The sequence below is a fragment of the Muscardinus avellanarius genome, assembly GCF_963383645.1.
Source record: "Muscardinus avellanarius genome assembly, chromosome: 16".
In the NCBI taxonomy this organism is placed as follows: Eukaryota; Metazoa; Chordata; class Mammalia; order Rodentia; family Gliridae; genus Muscardinus; species Muscardinus avellanarius.
This window is the reverse complement of record NC_137802.1, coordinates 35948131-35967798: the sequence shown is the minus strand read 5'-3', so window position 1 is coordinate 35967798 and position 19668 is coordinate 35948131. Positions and strand designations below refer to the sequence as shown.

The following is a 19668-nucleotide window of genomic DNA, read 5'->3' as shown; positions in this document are numbered from 1 at the left end:
GGATCATAATTGCAACCATATAATTCACCCATTTAAACTGTACAATTTGGGGAATGGATGTAGCACAGTGGTAGAATACTTACCTAACATGTACAAGACCCAGGATCAATCTCCAGCAAGGCAAAATTAATTAATAACTAATTAAGCTGCATGATTTAGTGGTTGTAGTGGTTATTTGTGACCACCACCACAATCAATTTTGAAAGTTTTTTTTTTGTGTGTGGTACTGGGGGTGGAACCCATGGGTTTTCTACCTCCGAGTTATACTCCCAGACCTATTTTTAAACATATATATATATATTTTTTTTCAGGGTCTCACTAAATTGCTGAGAGCCTCACTAAGTAGCTGAGGCTGGCTTTGAACTTGTGCAATCCTCCTGTCTCAGCCTCCCAAGTGCTGGGATTGCAAGCATGCACCACCACGCCCGGCAACTCGAAACATTTAACATTTTCATCACCCAAAAAAAAAAATTGAAAGCCATTCCCCATTTCTCTCCAAATAATCCACTTTTTTGTTCTATGTATGCCTATTCTGGACATTTTATATAGTTGGGAGTCATTGCATGTGGCATTTAATGACTGATTTCTTTCACTTATTTTATTTTTATTCAGTTATAGGCATTTGTTATATATTTCAGATACAAGCTTTTTATGAAATATATGATTTTTTAAAATTTAATTGAATTTGTTTATTGTGGTACTAGGATGGGACCCAGGGGCATTCAACCTTGAGCTACACCTCAAGACCTGTTTTTTTTTTTTTTTTTTTTTTTTTTTTTTTGTGTGTGTGTGTGTGTGTGTGTTACTAGGGATGGAACCCAGGGAGTCTACCTCTGAGCTACCCCTCAGCCCTATTTTTTATTCTTTTTTGGTGGTACTGGGGATGGAACCCTTCTACCTCCAGGCTATACTCCCAGACCTATTTTATATTTTATTTGGAAACAGGGTCTCTTAAACCAGAGAGGCTGGCTTCGAACCTGTGCAATCCTCCTGTCTCTGCCTCCCAAGCACGGGGATTACAAGTGTGCGCCACCACACCCGGCCCTATTCTTTATTTTAAAACAGGGTCTCACTGAGTTGCAAAGGTCCTCACTAAGTAGCTGAGGCTGTCTGCAAACTGCGATCCTCCTGTCTCAGCCTCCCAAATGCTGGGATTACAAGCGTGCGCCACCATGCCCAGCTTGAATATCCTTATTCTTTGACCAGGTTGACTACATATTGCAATCTGGAAAAAATCACAGAAATATCTGTCTGGCAAAGGTTTACAACTGCAAGGTTTTATTGTAGCTCACATTAGGAGTTCTATACAAAGTGTTCAAATCTCAGTTAAAAAGGATAAAGTATAACAACATTATACAAATAGCATACGGGAGATTACTGCTGTGCTATTCTTGTGTTCAGTTTTATTCAATCTCATCTGCAAAGCAGAAGAATATAACATATTGTTGGATTTTATTTTATTGTATTAGCTTCTCAAGAGTTACTGACCTATGAAATGGCAGAGAATGGAAAAAATTGTGATCAGAGACGTGTAGCAATGAACAAGGAACAACATAATGGAAGTTTCACAGGTAAAGTATAGATGAAGACATCACTGCAAAGCCTTCACGGGGCACTTGCTACGTATCAAATTCTTCTGAGAATTTAAGATATATTAACTCAGTCTTTAAATGACCCTGGAAAGTGTTATCCCCCATTTTACAGAAGAGAAAACTGAGACACAGAAATATTAACTAACTTGGCTGGGTGTGGTGGCACACGCTTGTTATCCCCACGCTTGGGAGGCTAAGACAGGAGGATCGCACAGGTTCGAAGCCAGCCTCAGCTACTTAGTGAGGCTCTCAGCAACTTAGTGAGACCCTGTTTCCAAATAAAGTATAAAATAGGTCTGGGAGTATAGCCCGGAGGTAGAAAAGCCCCTGGGTTCTACCCCCAGTACCACAAAAAAAAAAAAAAAAAAGAAATATTACCTAACATGTCCAAGATCACATAAGTGGTAGGTGGCAGAGCCAGGATTTGGAACCAAGTAGTTTACCTCTACATTTTGAAATCTAAACCACTTTGATCTACAGTTTGATGCCACATTCATACAGTATTCTTCATTGAAGGTGGACCAATTTAGACTTACTCCAATAATGTGTAAGAGTAGGAGCTTGTGCACTGACAGTAAAATAATTGCAAGAATAATGTTAAGATTGGAGCTGGGCATGGTGGAACACGCTTTAATCTCAGCATTTGAGAGGCTGAGACTGGGGGATCAAGGTTGATGGACAGCCTCAGCTACTCAGTGAGGTCTTCTGCAACTCAGTGAGACCCTGTTTTAAAATAAAGAATAAAAAATAGGGCTAGGGGTGTAGCTTGGAGGTAGAATGCCCCTGAGTTCCAACCCCAGTACTGCAAAAAAAAAGAAAAAAGATTGAAACAGAATAACCTAGCCCAGGCATATTATTCACTCAAATCTATAGTTTGTTTCTTTTTTGTGGCCCTGGGAATTGAACTCAGGAGCAATTGGCCTCAGAGCTACACCACCAGTCCTATTTTTTATTCTTTATTTTTGAAACAGAGTCTCTCTCACTAAGTTGCAAAGGGCCTCACTAAGTAGCTGAGGCTGTTTCGAACTGTGATCTTCTTGTCACAGCCTCCCGATTGCTAGGATTACAAGTGTGCAGTACCACACCCAACTATCATTTTTATTTGGAAACAGGGTCTTACTAAGTTGATGAAAGTCTTACTTCTTGCTGAGACTGTCCTCAAACTTGTGATCCTCCTGTCTCAGCCTCCTAAGTACTGGGATTACAGGTGTATACCACTATACCGGTCAAATCTGTAGTTTTAGTTAAAACTTTATGGCTGGAATTTTCAGTCCTTATTTAGGACACCTTCTACAAAAGACTTTGTCTCAGGAGTTGAGGATATAGTTCAGTGGCAAAATACTTCTCTATCATGTGTGAGGCCCTGGGTTCCATCCTTAGTACTGGGGGGAAAATTTTTTTTTGCTAGTTAATCATATCTCTTAGGTCATGGAGTTTGCAAAGGGCAGGCATTTATTTTCCCCTTCAGTTGTTTTCTAGGCAACACTCATTTAAAAAAAAAAAAAGTGGCAACTATGGGCTAGAGTTTCTGTACAGTGGTAGAGTATGTTTAGTGTGCATGAGGAACTAAATCCCCAGCATCAAACCAAATGTATCAACTATGATAATTCATCTTCTTTCTGAGCCACTAGGTATTGCTGAGTCTATACTAGCTGCTATTTCTCCAAACTTGAGGATTTGCTGTTAATGGTTATCTGGGACATTGGTAAAACTCTGTTTTCATCTAGTCGATTTTTGATCACTCACACATCATACTGTCCTTCTCCAAGACAGTTTAAAAGAATATCAACAAGCTGGACATGGTGATGCATGTCTGTAATCCCAGTACCTGAGAGGCTGAATAGGAGGTCCAAGGTTCTGAGGCCAGTCTCAGCAATTTAGCGAGACCCTGTGTCAGAATAAAAAGTAAAATAGGACTACGGGTGTAGCTGGGACATAGAAAGCCTCTGAGTTCAACTTCAAGTACCAAAAAAAGGAAAAGGAAAAAAAAAGAGAATATCCTGTAGGGTTGCCACTGATTGAAAGACAGGTGTACATATAAATGAAATGCCACTGGATGGCATTGTTTTGTTTTTGAGGTTTTTTTTTTTTTTTTATTACTGGGGATTGGACCCAGGAGCATTTTACCTCTGAAACAGGGTCTCAATAAATTGCTCAAGCAGGTCTCAAATCTGCTATTCTTTAGTTTCATCCTCCCAAGTACTGGGATTACTGGCATGTACCCCTACACCCTGCTACATTGTGTTTTAAGTTACAGGAATTTACCAGTCTTTGGATCTCTGCTACATATTTCAGACACACTCTTAGTGGGCTCCATGTTTATTAGAGCTGTGCACCAAAGGCTTCCTCATCGAAAGGAGTGGTGATCTCCACTTACTACTTAAACTGTAAATTTGTGTGACCCAGATGTCAATTATTGTTTCTACTTTTGAGGGTTTGTTTTTTTAATTGTGCTGGGGATCTAACCCAGGACCCCACATTCGCTTAGCTCTACCACTTAAGTATACCCCCAACCCTACATTTGAGATTTTATGTGCCGTCTTTCAGATGTAGGATGAGAAAGTAGATAAATTTTTAAAAGTTTTGCAGGTAAGTGAGCATAATTATTAGTAGTTCTGTTTTAACTTCTTTGCTGCTGTTTTTCAGACCCTTCTTCAATGAATGAAAAGAAAAGGAGGGATCGAGAAGAAAGACAGAATATTGTCCTATGGAGACAGCCACTCATTACCTTGCAGTATTTTTCTCTGGAAATTCTTGTAATCTTGAAGGAATGGACCTCAAAGTAAAGAGTCTGCTTTTACTTTTTATATAAACCTTATTTCTAATTTTAGAAATCCTTAACCATCTCCTACTCTCTGCCATCTGCTCTTAGTGAATTAATTAAATTTAGAATATTATCATAGGAACATACTTTAATTCCCCTTTCTGTAGTTTGAAGAAACATAGATTGGGGAATTTAGTTTGAAGAAAAATAGATGAGGAAACATTATTTGCTCAGTGAATTATTAAAATTGCTCACTGTCTCGTGTTGAGTCTTGCAAAGGCATGGGAATTAACAGTGGTTTTACCTTCAAGAGAAATCAGGTCTGTGTACATTAGGCACACTGACTCTGCAGCAGGACGAGGTTCAGGATACGTGGCACTTCTACTGACAGTTTGAGCCAGTGAACAAGGACCCGGCCATGCAAATGTGTTCTACCTTTAAACTTAGTACTTGTAAAGCCCTGCTTCAGATATCATACAAGTTGAACTTTTACACATCTTATCATTTTCTTGTTGCCTTTCCAAGCTATCTGAACTATGATCTTTACTTTTTATTGTACTTAGAGTTTATAAAAAAATTTATAACATTTTCAGCTCATTTGGTGCTTATAAGCAACTCCATGAAGAAGGTAAAACATGCATGTCATTATTATGATTTTTTTCATGTGTGTGAGGTTGAACCCAGGGACATTCTGCCTCAGAGCTATTCTCCTAGCCCTTTTTATTATTTATTTATTTTTGTGTGTGTGTGGTACTGGGGGTGGAACCCAGGGGCATTCTACCTCTGAGGGACACCCCTAGCCCTATTTTTATTCTTTATTTTGAAACAGAGTCTCACTGAGTCTCAAAGGGCCTCACTAAGTAGTAGCTGAGGCTGTCTGCAAACCACGATCCTTCAGTCTCAGCCTCCCAAATGCTGGGATTACAAGCATGCGCCACCATGCCTGGCTTATTTTTTGTTTTGAAAAAAAAACTCACTCAGTTGGGGAAGGTCTTGCTTAATTGTTGAGGCTGGCTTCCACCCTGCCATCTTCCTGTCTTATCCTCCCAAGTACTGAGATAGATTTTAAAAGCAAAAAAAAAAAAAAAAAAAAAAAAAAATTAGATTGGCTAGTGTCTTGCTAAAAGTGCAACACTATGGGTCTCTGACTGAGGTCCTCTGACTTGAAAGTCAATGCTCTATTATTCTTTAATGTTTTCAAATTAGAAGTTAGATGTAAGCCAGGCGTGGTGGTGCATACTTGTAATCCCAACATTTGGGAGGCTGAGATTAGAGGATTGTGGTTTGTGGACAGCCTCATCTCCCTCCGCAACTTAGTGAGACCCTGTCTCAAAGGATAAAAAATAGGGCAGGGAGTGTAGCTAGGAGGTCAAATGCCCCTGGTTCCATCCCCAGATCTGGAAAAAAAAAAAAAAAAAGTTGGGATGTAAACAAGATCAGGAAAGGGCTACAATGGGACTCATGATACATAATAAGTTTCCCTGCCTGCAGATCTTCCCTTGACCCCTTTCTGCACCCCCAGGGATTCTTCAACAAATTGTTTTGAGAATGATGAATCCTGAAAATGAGATAACTTGAGTTTTTTTAATTTTTTAATTTGTTTTTAAGATTATGGCATCGTCAAAGCATTGTGGTGTCTTTTTTACTGCTGCTTGCCGTGCTTATAGCTACGTATTATGTTGAAGGAGCACATCAACAGGTAAGAAACTTAGCAACTCTATTTCTATTCTTGTACCTGTTATAATCCCAAAAAGTTTCAAAATGAGACTAATGTGGATTTCATAGAATTTCTACACTCAATATTTTTAGGCTTGGTTTTCTATTTTTATCTACTTGATAACTGATATGTTAATGTCTTACTTTTAAGACCATATACCAAAAATATTCTTGTACTGATTCATGGATGCTTAGCATTGTATTTGGTATCTATGATTCCTTTTTACCTTCAAAGATTTAAATGTAACTCTCCTGACTGGTTCAGTCAAAGCAACAAGAATCCTTTCATCTTTGCCAAATTTAGACCTTCTATAATATACTTTTGTGTGTGTGTGTGGTGCTGAGGATTGAACTCAGGGGCATTCTACCTCCGAGCCATAACCCCCGCCCGATTTATTTTTATTCTTTATTTTGAAACAGGACCTCACTAAGTATCTGAGGTTGGCTGATCCTCCTGTCTCAGCTTCCCAAGTACTGGGATTACAAAGTGTGTGCGACCATGCCCAGCTTTCTATTATATACTTTTATGATCCATTCAAACAGGTCTAAGTTGAAGGTTAGGGGTTTTGTTTTGTTTTGTTTTGTTTTGTGGTACTGGGGATAGAACCCAGGAGCATTCTACCTCTGAGTCACACCCCCAGCCCTATTTTTTATTCTTTAGTTTGAAACAAGTTCTCACTGAGTTGCAAAGGATCTCACTAAGTAGGTGAGGCTGTCTGTGAACCTCCATCCTCCTGTCTCAGCCTCTCAAGTGCTGGGATTACAAGCTTGTACCACCACGCCTGGCTGAGGGTTAGGTTTTATTGGTATAGAAAGACAAGTCATTTACATGTAATTTGCAAATACATTACTGATGAGAAAATAGGTTATTTTGTTAACCTTTTTCATTAAAATAGCAAAACAGTATTCTCATAGGAAATTGTTCTAAAATGATATCTTTTTTTTTTTTTTACGGTGGTACTGGTGTTCCTGGAAACCCGTTTACCTCCGAGTTACACTCCCAGACCTATTTTATATTTTTATTTGGAAACAGGGTCTCTTAAGTCAGCATGGTTGGCTTCGAACCTGCGCGATCCTACTGTCTCCAACTCTCAAGCGCAAGGATTACAAGCGTGCGCCACCATGCCTGGCAATGTCATTTCATATTTTAAAACAGTTTACCTCTACTCTCAGAGAAGTTTTTATAGTTTCTTTTTGTTTTTGTGCTACTGGGGGTTGAGTCCATGGGCATTTTACCTCCAGGATACTCCCCCAGCCCTATTTTATTTTTTATTTATTTTGAAACTGGGTCTCTAGGTTGCTGAGAGGCTTGATATGTTGTTGAAGCTGTCCTCAAATCTGTGATTCTCCTATCTCAGCCTCCCAAGTACTAGGATTACAGGCATGTGCCACCACACTGGGTAGTTTTTATAGTTTTAAAGGCATTTCCTTAAATACTCGTATTTAAATATTTACACTAATACTCTTGTATTAAATCCTCTTGTTCTTGGTATTAAGAGTTTGTAGTAAACTAACTTGCTGATTTTACTTGCCAATAGTGGAGAAATTTCTCTAGAAACAAGTCTGGAATTCTTTCAAGTCTGTTTCCCAGTAAACTTCATTTTCTTCTTGTTTGTAAAGCATCTTGGTCCAGGCATGGTGGCGCCTTCTCCTGCCTTGCTGGAATTACATTGTTATCCCCATTTTTTATTTGGATAATCAAGAATGTATTCTGTTTATAAATATTTTATAATTGCCCATTTCTTAACACTGTGCACTTTGTTTTCTTAAAGTTTTATAAATTTGAAATAGCTTAAGCCGGGCGTGGTGGCGCACGCTTGTAATCCCTGCGCTTGGGAAGCGGAGACAGGAGGATCGCGCAGGTTCAAAGGCAGCCGCGCGCCCTGGCTTAGGAAACCCTGTTTCCAAATAAAAATGTATAAAATAGGTCTGGGAGTGTAGCCCGGAGGTAGAAGGGCTTCCAGGAACCCCAGTACCACCAAAAAAAAGAAAAAGAAAAGAAAAGAAATAGCTTAAAAACTTTTTATTATAATTAGTAATGTGTGTATTCTTATGTAATCTTGTTTTGTTTTGTTTTGTTGCGGGGTTTGGGGATGGAACCCAGGGGCATTTGACCTCCGAGCTACACCCTCTGCCCTATTTTTTATTCTTTATTTTTGAAACAGGGTATCACTAAATTGCAGAGGGCCTCACTAAGTAGCTGAGGCTGTCCACGAACCACGATCTTCGGGTCTCAGCCTCCCGAATGCTGGGATTACAAGCATGCGCCACCACGCCCAGCTTTATTCTTATGTAATCTTAATAGTAAGACATAAGCAGTTTAGAAACAAGGGTTTTGTTCCAGTTAGATGAATTTCTTTGCCATCTCTGCTATTGTATACTAAAAACTCTAAGGAGTTTAAAGAGAATATTAAGTTTTTAGTCTTAATACTCTCTTCTAGGTGAAACTCATTTTAAGAGTTGGTTTGTTTTGCCAGGCGTAGTGGCACATGCTTGTAATCCCCGCGCTTGGAAGGCAGAGACAGGAGGATCGCGCAGGTTCGAAGCCAGCCACACTGGCTTAAGAGACCCTGTTTCCAAATTTTAAAAATGTATAAAATAGGTCTGGGAGTGTAGCCCAGAGGTAGAAGGGCTTCCAGGAACCCCAGTACCACCAAAAATAATAATAATAATAATAATAAATAAAGAGTTGGTTTGTTTTATTCCGGTGATAGAAAGGAGTACCACATTTCTGTGTATGGGATGCCAATTTTTCATTTCATCCCTTTTGTTTTTCAGTATGTGCAACGCATAGAGAAACAATTTCTTTTGTATGCCTACTGGATAGGCTTGGGAATTTTGTCTTCAGTTGGGCTTGGAACAGGGCTACACACCTTTCTGCTTTATCTGGTAAGAATAACTTTTGTTTAGTAAAGAAAACTTAAAAGATATTTTCTATCTTGTTATTGGTGCTTTCATTTTAAAAGTTAACATTTCAAGACTTTTGTTTTATAAACATTCTGGTCCTCAAATCAATGCTTTAAGTTTGATTTAGAAATTTGAGTTTCCTTTTGAGTTAAGGATTTAAAAAAAGGTAAAAAGAAACCAGTTCGGCCAGTAAGGTTATTTATTTAAATTAGTTCTCAGGCCGGGCATGGTGGCTCATGCTTGTAATCCCAGCCTTTGGGAGGCTGAGACAGGAGGATCACGGTTTTCCAACAGCCTCAGCTACTTAGTGAGGCCTTTTGCAACTCAGTGAGACCCTGTTTCAAAATAAAGAATAAAAAATAGAGCTGGTGCTGTAGCTCGGAGAGAAAATGCCCCTGGGTTCCATCCCCAGTACCACACACACACACACACACACACACACACACCAAAAAAAAAAAAAAAATTCATTCAGAAAATATTTTCCTTCTGATTTTGGAATAATGATTTTTGTGCTCATACAATTGTTGTTTTAATAGCTGAAGTTAATTTCCGTGTCCAAAATCCCATGAAAGGTTTAGGATAAATTAGACAGAGAAACAGTGTCTTCCCTCATGTCTTCACCCACCTTGTATATACTTGGATAATTATTTTGGTATTCTCCCCCTCCGCTTTAGTACAGGGGATTGAACCCAAGGGCATTCTACCTCTGACCTACACCCCCAGCCCAAAATGTTGGGATTGCAAGCATATGCCACCATGCCCAGCTTATTTCTTTTCTTTTCTTTATTTTTTTTCTGGTACCAGGGATGGAACCCAGGGACATTCTGCCTCCAAGCTACACCCCCAGCCCTATTTTATTCTTTATTTTGAAACAAGGTCTCACTGAGTTGCAAAGGGCCTCACTAAGTAGTAGCTTAGGCTGACCATGAACTGTGATCCTGTCTCAGCCTTACCCAATGCTGGGATTACAAGCATACACCACCACGCCCAGCTTTATTTTGGTATTTTTATTTAATATAATTGATGAAATATTATGTACATAGAACTAATTGCTTTTATTTAGTTGTTTTTTTTTTTTTCTTCTTTTCTTTTTTAGCGGGTCTGGGGATGGAACCCAGGGGCATTCGACCTCTGGGCTACACCCCCTGCCCTATTTTTTATTCTTTATTTTGAAACTGGGTCTCATTGAGTTGCAGAGGGCCTCACTAAGTAGCTGAGGCTGTCTGTGAACTGCAATCCTCTGGTCTCAGCCTCCTGACTGCTGAGATTACAAGTGTGCGCCACCATGCCCAGCTAACTAATTGCTTTTTAAAATCTCTTGAACTAAAGTATAAAAGTTCCTCTTCTGAAAAATATCCTTTAATTAATTCAGGTAGGAGAGAATAAAGGTAAGTTTTCCTTAAACATTCACAAATATGCTGAAATAATAGCCGAACTAAATGTAGGGAGAGAGAGGGAAGCAAGACACCTAGGGCACTTTATTTTATGTTATTTTGTTTCAATGTGATGCTGGAGACTGAACCCAAGACCTTGGGCATGCCAGGCAAGCACTTTACAACAGAGATACATCCCCAGCCTCTACACACAATATAAATAGGCATGCTCAGGGTCATGCAAAGATAGAATTGATAGCTGGGCATGGTGGCGCACACTTGTAATCCCAGCATTTGGGAGGCTGAAACAGGAAGATTGTGTTCACCGACAGCCTCAGCTACTTAGGCCCTTTGCAATTCAGTGAGACCCTGTTTCAAAATAAAGAATACAGAATAGGGCTGGTGGTGGTGGTGGGGGGTGTCTCAGAGGTAGAATGCCCCTGGGTTCAATCCCCAGTACTGCAAAAAAAAAAAAAAAAGATAGACTTGATGTGTAGTGCCTCATTAAGTTTTGTGCTATAGATGCCTTGTTTGTTGCAGTTCCTGTTCCTTTATAAGTTGAAAACAATTCTATTTCTCAGTTGGCCAGTGTTCTTTGGGGAAAAACAAGTGAAAGGGTGATTCAGTGCCACTGAATACAGTTTATCACTACAAAGAAGTACAGTCTATGTACTATAATGAGTTTGTTTCAGAAGCAGGTGTGTTAAATATTAAGGAATGATTGCTTGGCTCAAAAGGGTGCTGAATTATCCAGGCATGGTAGCACATGCTTGTAATCCCAGCATTCGGGAGGCTGAGACCGGATGATTGCTATTCACAGTCAGCCTCAGCTACTTAGTGAGGCCCTCCGCAACTTAGTGAGGCCTTATTTCAAAATAAAGAATAAAGCCGGGCATGGTGGCACGCACTGGTAATCCCCACGCTTGGGAGGCTGAGACAGGAAGATCGCACAGGTTTGAAGCCAGCCTCAGCTACTTAGTGAGATCCTATTTCCAAATAAAATATAAAATAGGTCTGAGAGTATAGCCCAAAGGTAGAAAGCCCCTGGGTTCCACCCCCAATACCACCAAACAAAACAAAACAAAAGCCCAAACTACAACAAAATAAAGAATAAAAAATAGGGCAGGGGTTATAGCTTGGAGGTCAAAATGCCCTTGGGTTCCATCCCCAGACATCCCCCCCCAAAAAAAGGGGTGCTGAAAAAATGGTATAAAGAATACTTTGGGAATTAATCTATAATAATTTCTTGAAGTGTATAGTTTAAAATTTGGACTTTTTACCCAGGCGTGGTTGCACATGCCTGTAATCCCAGTGCTTGGGAGGCTAAGATAGGAGAATCACAGATTCAAGGATAGCCTCAACAAGTAGTGAGACTCATCAACTTAGCAAGACCCTGTTTTTAAAATAAAAATTAAAAATCAAGTTGGGGGTTTAGCTCAAAGGTAGGATGCCTTTGGGTTTAATCCCCAGTACCAAATAAGTAAGTAAATAAATAAGGACTTTTAAGCTAGATGTAATAACACACCAGCTACTTGGGAAGCAGAGGCAGGACATAATTTCAAGGCCAGCCTGGGCAATATAGCAAGATCTTGTTTCAAAAAAGAAAAGCAAAAACAAAATACTTGGAATTTTAGAATTATGTTCATACCTATTTGCTGATTTTAGCTTGAGTGGGGACATAAATCTCAGAGTAGTAACCCATATCATTGTTTATCTAATGTCCATTACATTCTAAGCAGCATAACACTAGATTCACTAGTAGAATTTGGGGGAAAGGGAAAAGAAGAAGTGGCAAATTACAGGATTCTTTTCTGTGTTTATCTAGACCTTTTCTATGATACTTCTTTTTTTTTGATTATTTATTTTTAATTTTTTTGTGCATTGTAGTCATATATCTTAATGGGATACAAGACTTGTATAGACATACATGCACATATCACCCAATTAGCCCCTACCCAATCACCACCCCATTTCCTCTCTATCCCTCCTTCCCATGCTTGGCTTAGTGATTGACTTTGATATGTTTCAGTACATCATGTGCTTTAGAGGATCCTTCTTCCCCCCTCCCATCCCCTCAGGTCGCTTTATTTGCTCCTCTATAGGATCTCCTTCGTCATCTAAAGTTCCTCCTGTTACTCATTTCTCCTTAGCTTTCGCATATTCGGTAAAGCATCTGATTTCTTCTTTTGTGTGTGTGTGTGTGGAACATATTGAAAATGGCATACATTCAGACTATGCTTGGTACCCTCCCCTTCTCCTCCCCCCTCCCAAAAATGAGTGTCCAAGTTAACCATGCTGTATTTATATTTTTACACAAATTCAGATGTAGCTCCTTCATTAATCAACCTCAGCCTTCTTCCTCTCCTCTCCTTCCATTTGAGCTTTGATGAGGTTTCCCCTCCATTATCTGGAGTCCCTCTGGTATCCTTAATACTCCCTAGTTTGGGCATATTAGAGAAAACATAAGTCCCTTCTCTTTTTGTGTTCAGCTGATCTCACTTAACATAATGTTCTCCCAGTCTTTCCATCTTCTTGCAAATGACATGATTTTGTTCTTTTTTATAGCTGAGTAGAATTCCATTGTGTCTAATTCCCATAATTTTGCAATCCATTCATCTGTTGATGGGGACCTGGGTTGGTTCCATATTTTGGCTATTACGATTGTGCTATTATGAACATAGGTATGCATATGTTACTGTAGTTCTCTGATTTCAACCCCTTTGGAAAGATACCCAGGAGTGGATCATATGGTGAGTCTATTCCCAGTTTTCTAAGGAATCTCCAAACAAATCTCCATAGTGGCTGAACTAGTTTGCACTGCCACCAATAGTGTAAAAGAGTTCCTCTTTCCCCACATCCTCACCAGCATTTGTTATTTGACTTCTTTATGCTTGCTACTCTGATTGGGGTTAGATGGAATCTCAACGTATTTTTGATTTGCATCTCCCTGATAGCTAATGATGTTGAACATCTTTTCATATATCTATTGGCTATTTGTGTCTCTTCTTTTGTGAAGTGTCTATTCAGTTTAGTGGCCCATTTCTTGATTGGGTTATTTGTTTTGCTAGTGTAGAGTCTTTTCAGCTCTTTGTATATTCTGAATATTAACCCTCTATCCGAGTGTTGGCTGGTAAAGATCCTCTCCCATTCTGTAGGCTTTCTCTTTAGTCCCCCTCTCCCCCGCAGGTTTGGAATGGAACCCGGGAGCATTCGACCTCTGAGCTACACCCCCTGCCCTAGTTTTTATTTTTTAATTTGAAACAGGGTCTCACAAAGTTGCAGAGGGTCTCACTAAGTAGCTGAGGCTGTCCGCGAACCATGATCCTCCTGTCTCAGCCTCCCAAATGCTGGGATTACAAGCGTGTGCCACCATGCCCGGTTTCTTTAAGTTCTTGATGGTTTCCTTTGATGAGAAGAAACTTTTTAGTTTGATGCCATCCCACTTGTTAATTCTTGCTTTAATTTCCTGGGCTTTGGCGGTCTTGTTGAGAAAGTTATTGCCTGTGCCTTTAAGTTGGAGTGTAGATCCTATGCCCTCCTCTAATAACTTCACAGTCTCTGGTCTAATTTCTAAGTCTTTGATCCATCTCGAGTTGATTCCTGTGGATGGTGAGAGGTAAGGATTTAGTTCCATCTTTCTACAACTGGATAGCCAGTTCTCCCAGCACCATTTGTTGAAAAGGCTGTCTTTTCTCCAATGTAAAAATTTGGCCCCTTTGTCAAAGATCAATTGACTATAGGTGTGTTGGTTTGTTTCTGTATCTTCTATTCTATTCCACTGGTCAGTCTGCCTGTTGTTGTACCAATACCATGCTGTTTTTACTACTATTGCTCTATACTATAATTTGAAGTCCGGGATTGTGATGCCTCCTGTTTAGTTTTTATTGCTGAGGTTTGCTTTGGCTATTCTGGGTCTTTTCTTTCTCTATATAAAATTCATGACTGATTTCTCTAGGTCTATGAAGAATGTCATTGGTATTTTAATAGGAATTGTATTGAATCTATAGATCACTTTTGGCAGAATGGCCATTTTGATGATATTTATTCTGCCTATCCATGACCATCTTTCAAGGTCTTTTTCAGTTTCTTTAATGTTTTATAGTTTTCTTTGTAGAGGTTTTTTATTTTTGTTTTTGTGGTTTTATTGTGGATTTAGGGAAAGAACCCAGTGGCATTTAACCTCCGAGCTACACCTTCTGCTCTATTTTTTATTCTTTATTTTTTTGAAACAGGGTCTCATTAAGTTGCAGAGGGCCTCATTAAGTAGCTGAGGCTTTCCGCGAACCGCAATTCTCCGGTCTCAGCCTCCAGTTTTATTAATGTGGAAGCACCTAAAAAACAGCCTAGCTGGGTGTGGTGACGCATGCTTGTAATCCCCACGCTCGGGAGGCAGAACAGGAAGATCGAAGAGGTTCTAAGCCAACCTCCCTGGCTTAAGAGACCCTGTTTCCAAATTTAAAAAATATGTAAAATAGGTGTGAGAGTGTAGCCCAGAGGTAGAAGGGTTCAGGAACCCCAGTACCACCACAAATAAAAACAAAAAAAAAAAACCCAAAAAACAGCCTAGCCAGGCATAGTGGTACATGCTTGTAATCCCAGCACTTGGGATTACGGGAGGATTGTATGTTCGTGGCCAGCTTCAGCTACCCTGTTTTTTTTTGTTTTGTTTTGTTTTGTTTTGGTGGTACTGGGGTTCCTGGAAGCCCTTCTACCTCTGGGCTACACTCCCAGACCTATTTTATATTTTTATTTGGAAACAGGATCTCTTAAGCCAGCGTGGCTGGCTTCGAACCTGCGCGATCCTCCTGTCTCTGCCTCCCAAGCGTGCCACCACACCTGGCAGCTACCCTGTTTTAAAATAAAGAATAAAATATCGGGCTGGGTGTGTAACTCCAGGGTAGAATGCCCCTGGGTTCAATCTCCAGCACCACAAAACACAAACAAAAATAACCTAGATAGCAGATCCTGCAGAACCTTGAAAGGAATTAATATAAAGCCATTTTAAGTTTTATAAGAACTTAGAATAAAGAAATTGTGTGTGTGTGTGTGTGTGTGTGTGTGTGTGTGTGTGTGTGTGTTATTGAGGGTTGAACTCGGGGACATTGAACCTTCATGCTACACTCCAGCCCTATTTTATTCTTCATTTTCAAACAAGGTCTCACTACATGTGATGAGCCTCATCTGTTGCTGTGCCTGGCCTTTAACCTGTGATCCTCCTGCTCAGCCTTCCAAGTACTGGGATTATAAGCATGCGCCACCATGCCCAGCTACAGTAAAGACATTTGAAACAGTGAAATATCATGTTTCCTATTCACATATGCATAAGTAACATTAATAAAATGACATTTATAAAATTTCTTCATATTATTATTATTCCAGTCCCGTTGACCAAGGTATCCAGTAAAGAATTTAGAACCATTCTAATAAGAGTTTATTACAAAATTGATGTGGAGGAAAATCAAATCTTTTATTCCAAAATTAGCAGTTATTTCAGCCCTTGATCTGAGTGCAAATTTAATGGAATTTGGTTAGAAAATTTAACAATTTTAAAAGGACTTCTTCAAGAAATATTTGAAGAATTACACCTAGATCATTACATTTTTGCTTTTTTTGGGGGGACAGGTAGCTGGCCACAAACCTGTGATCCTCTTATTTCAGCCTCCCAAGTACTAGGATTACAAGCATGCACCACTATGGCTGGCTTCTTTCTTCTTTTTATTTTATTTTTATTTATTTATTTTTTTATATATTTATATATTTTTTTGGTGGTACTGGGGTTCCTGGAAGCCCTTCTACACTCCCAGACCTATTTTTACATTTTTATTTGGAAACAGGGTCTCCTAAGCCAGTGCGTGTGGCTGGCTTCGAACCTGCGCGATCCTCCTGTCTCAGCCTCCCAAGCGCAGGGATTACAAGTGTGCGCCACCACGCCCGGCTTCTTTCTTCTTTTTAAAAATGGTATTGAGAATTAAACTCAGGGGTGTTCTATCTCTGAGCTATACCCCCAACTCTTTGTTTTTATTTTGGAATAGGGTCTCATTAAGTTGCTGCGGCTGGCTTTGAACCTGCAAATCCTGTCTGTCTCAGTATACCTGGTACTAGGATAACAGGCATGAGCCACCACACCCAGTAGAACATGTGTATTCAGAGCTGGTAGATAGAAAAGAAACTTGCTTTCATATATTAACTGTATCTTGCAGCCTTGCTGTAATCTCTTAATAGCTCCAAGATATTTTTTTGACAGTTGCTTAGGATTTTTTAATTATATGGGCAGTCTGTATACTTTTTGTGCTGCTTTAGCTAAATTATACTGCATTAGCCAGGTTTCCAGTATGATATTGAATAGGAGTTATAAGAGGGAAGTCTTCCCTCATTCCCAGTTTCAATAGGAGAGGTCTACTTTCTCACCCTAAAGTATGTTAGATATAAATTTTCTGTAGATTTTTTTTCAAGTTGAGGAAGGATCCCTCTACTCCTAGTTTGTTAAGAGCTTTTTAAAAATAAAATAATAAATCAGTGTTAGATTTTATAAAATTTAAAAATGCAGTTTTTAGACTATAGTAATCAGAAATGGACCAGAGGAGCTGTGCATGGTGCCACACACTTGTAATCCCAGCATTTGGGAGGCTGAGACAAGAGAATCACGGTTCGAGGACAGCCTCAGGTACTTAGTGAGGCTCTTTGCAACTCAGTGGATCCTGTTCCAAAAGGAATAAAAAGGTAGAATGTTGAGCAGGGCATTGTGGTGCACACTTGTAATCCCCACGCTTGGGAGGCAGAGACAGGAGGATTGAGCAGGTTTGAAGCCAGCCTCGCTGGCTTAAGGGACCTTGTTTCCAAATAAAAAAGATATAATAATAGGTCTGGGAGTGTAGCCCAGAGATAGAAGGGTTTCCAGGAACCCCAGTGCCACCAAAATAAAAATAAAAAGGTAGAATGCCCATGGGTTCCTTCCCCAGTACCGCAAAAAACAAAAAGAAAGAAAGAAATGGACTGAAGGCTAATATAGCGTATACGTACATAAATTAAATATGTATGTATTAAATATGTAGGATAAGAAAGTAACCTTTTAAATTTATATTTTTATATGCTGGTTTTAATTTTTCAGTTGATTTGTAAATGGAATGGAAATCAGATTGCAGGAGGTTGACTAGTACTACTAACAACAAAAATAATGAACATCATAATATTGTGATAATAACTAAAGTTAATTCTATTAGTTTTTAATCTGTTTTGGCATCTCTTTTTGTGGTATCATAAGCTGTGGGAAGTTTTTATATCCGTTCCCTACTGAACTCTAGCCATATGATTTGCTTTGACCAAAGAAACATGAGCTAAGTGGGAATGTTGCTTGAGACCCTTAGGTTTTGCTGTTGTGGCATTGTCTAGTTTACCGTAACTGATCAACTAGCAGACATCCACTCAGTATTATTACTTGCTAGGCTCTGTGGTCATTGCTTTATGTGAATTGCCTTAGTCAATAACAATTCATGGAACAAAAACTCTCATTAATAAGTATATATAACTGTAATTCAGTGGATATTGATTAAATATACTTATCCAACATGTGAACATTGGCAAATATAAAAGAAAAATTGGAGACAAGAGGCAAAGCAGATCAAAGGTTTTAAATTTTGATCTGTGCTTATGCTTAATAGAAGCTATTCAAAATAATCTCTGGTTAGGTTTTTTTTTTTTAATGTGCCATTTTCTTGGTATGGATGGTTGACATAATTTGATTTTTTTTTTTTTTTTTTTTTTTTTTTTTTGGTGGTACTGGGGTTCCTGGAAGCCCTTCTACCTCGGGCTACACTCCCAGACCTATTTGTACATTTTTATTTGGAAACAGGGTCTCCTAAGCCAGCATGCGCGGCTGGCTTCGAACCTGCGCGATCCTCCTGTCTCTGCCTCCCAAGCGCGGGGATTACAAGCGTGCGCCACCACGCCCGGCATGACATAATTTGATCTTTATAGATCATTTCTTTTTTTTTTTATCTAGGAAATATTTTTTGGAAGTCCTAATTATATTTTTATTTATGCGTTTATGTATAATCCTTTTTTAGGGAACTATAATGTTAACATTCTCATGTCCTACTTTTTTTATACTGGGTATTGAGCCCAGGGACATTCTATACCTCCCAGAACTTTTTATTTTGAAACAAGGTATCAGTAAGGCTGAACTTGAACCTACAGTCCTGTTTTAGCCTGCCAGGTACTGAGATTACAGGTGCTCGGCATGTCCTATTTTTTTTTTTGTGCTGATGAAACAGATACCTCTGCCATATATACTCATATAACCAAGTGATCATGTTACGGATTAGTCTGGTCAGAATTATATCCTTCCAGACAAGCGTGGTAGCACACACTTGTAATCCCAGTACTTGGGAGGCTGTGACAGGAGATCACAGGTTCAAAGCCAGCCTCAGTGACTCAAGTGAGGTGCACATCAACTTAACTAAACTCTGTTTCCTAATTTAAAAATCGGGCTGGGGGTATAGCTTGGAGGTAGAACGCACCTGGATTCAATCCCTAGTCTCACACACACACACACACACACACACACACACACACACACACACACACACAGAGGCATGTGCGTGGGCGCACGGGAAAATCCCTCTTTTTGACAGTAATTTGTAGCAAAATGTGTGAAAAAGAAACTTTTTTTTTTTTTTTTTTTTGGTGGTACTGGGGTTGAACCCAGGCTCTTTTCTACCTCCAGGCTATACTCCCAGACCTATTTTATATTTTATTTGGAAACAGGGTCTCACTAAGTTGCTGAGAGCCTCACTAAGTAGCCGAGGCTGGCTTCGAACCTGCGTGATCCTCCTGTCTCAGCCTCCTAAGCACGGGGATTACAAGCGTGCGCCACCATGCCCAGCAAAACATTTCTAATTAAAAGATGTAATCCGCTGGGTGTGGTGGCACACGCTTGTAATCCCGCACTTGGGAGGCAGAGACAGGAGGATCGTGCAGGTTCTAAGCCAGCCTCGCTGGCCTAAGAGACCCTATTTCCAAATAAAAATATAAAAAATGGGTCTGGTAGTGTAGCCCGGAGGTAGAAGGGTTTCCAGGAACCCCAGTACCACCAAAATTAATAATAATAATAATAATAATAATAATAATAATAATAATAATTAAAAAGATGTAATCCGTTCTTTTTCATGGTTCTCTTGTGTATGGTACTAAGAATTGAATTCAGAGGCATTCTACCTCCAAGCAACACCCCCAACACTATTTTTTATTCTTTATTTTGAACAGGGTCTCACTGATTTGTAGATGGCCTCACTAAATAGCTGAGGCTGACCTGCAATCC

The 19668-nt window shown here is 39.5% G+C and overlaps 1 protein-coding gene across 3 annotated transcripts in view; it reads left to right on the top strand.

Moving 5' to 3' along the window:
* Window positions 1–1471: 1471 nt before the first annotated feature.
* Window positions 1472–19668, top strand: part of VMP1 (vacuole membrane protein 1) — a gene marked incomplete at both ends in the record, with an annotated part of 124371 nt that continues 106174 nt past the window's right edge. Inside the window, 4 exons of one of the 3 annotated variants that reach the window (XM_080713406.1) lie at window positions 1472–1571; window positions 4239–4374; window positions 5965–6055; window positions 8851–8961. In XM_080713406.1, coding sequence (XP_080569532.1) covers window positions 1496–1571; window positions 4239–4374; window positions 5965–6055; window positions 8851–8961 — 414 coding nt within the window. The remainder of the gene's footprint in view (window positions 1572–4238; window positions 4375–5964; window positions 6056–8850; window positions 8962–19668) is intronic. The other 2 variants (XM_080713405.1, XM_080713404.1) reach the window with 2 other exon arrangements.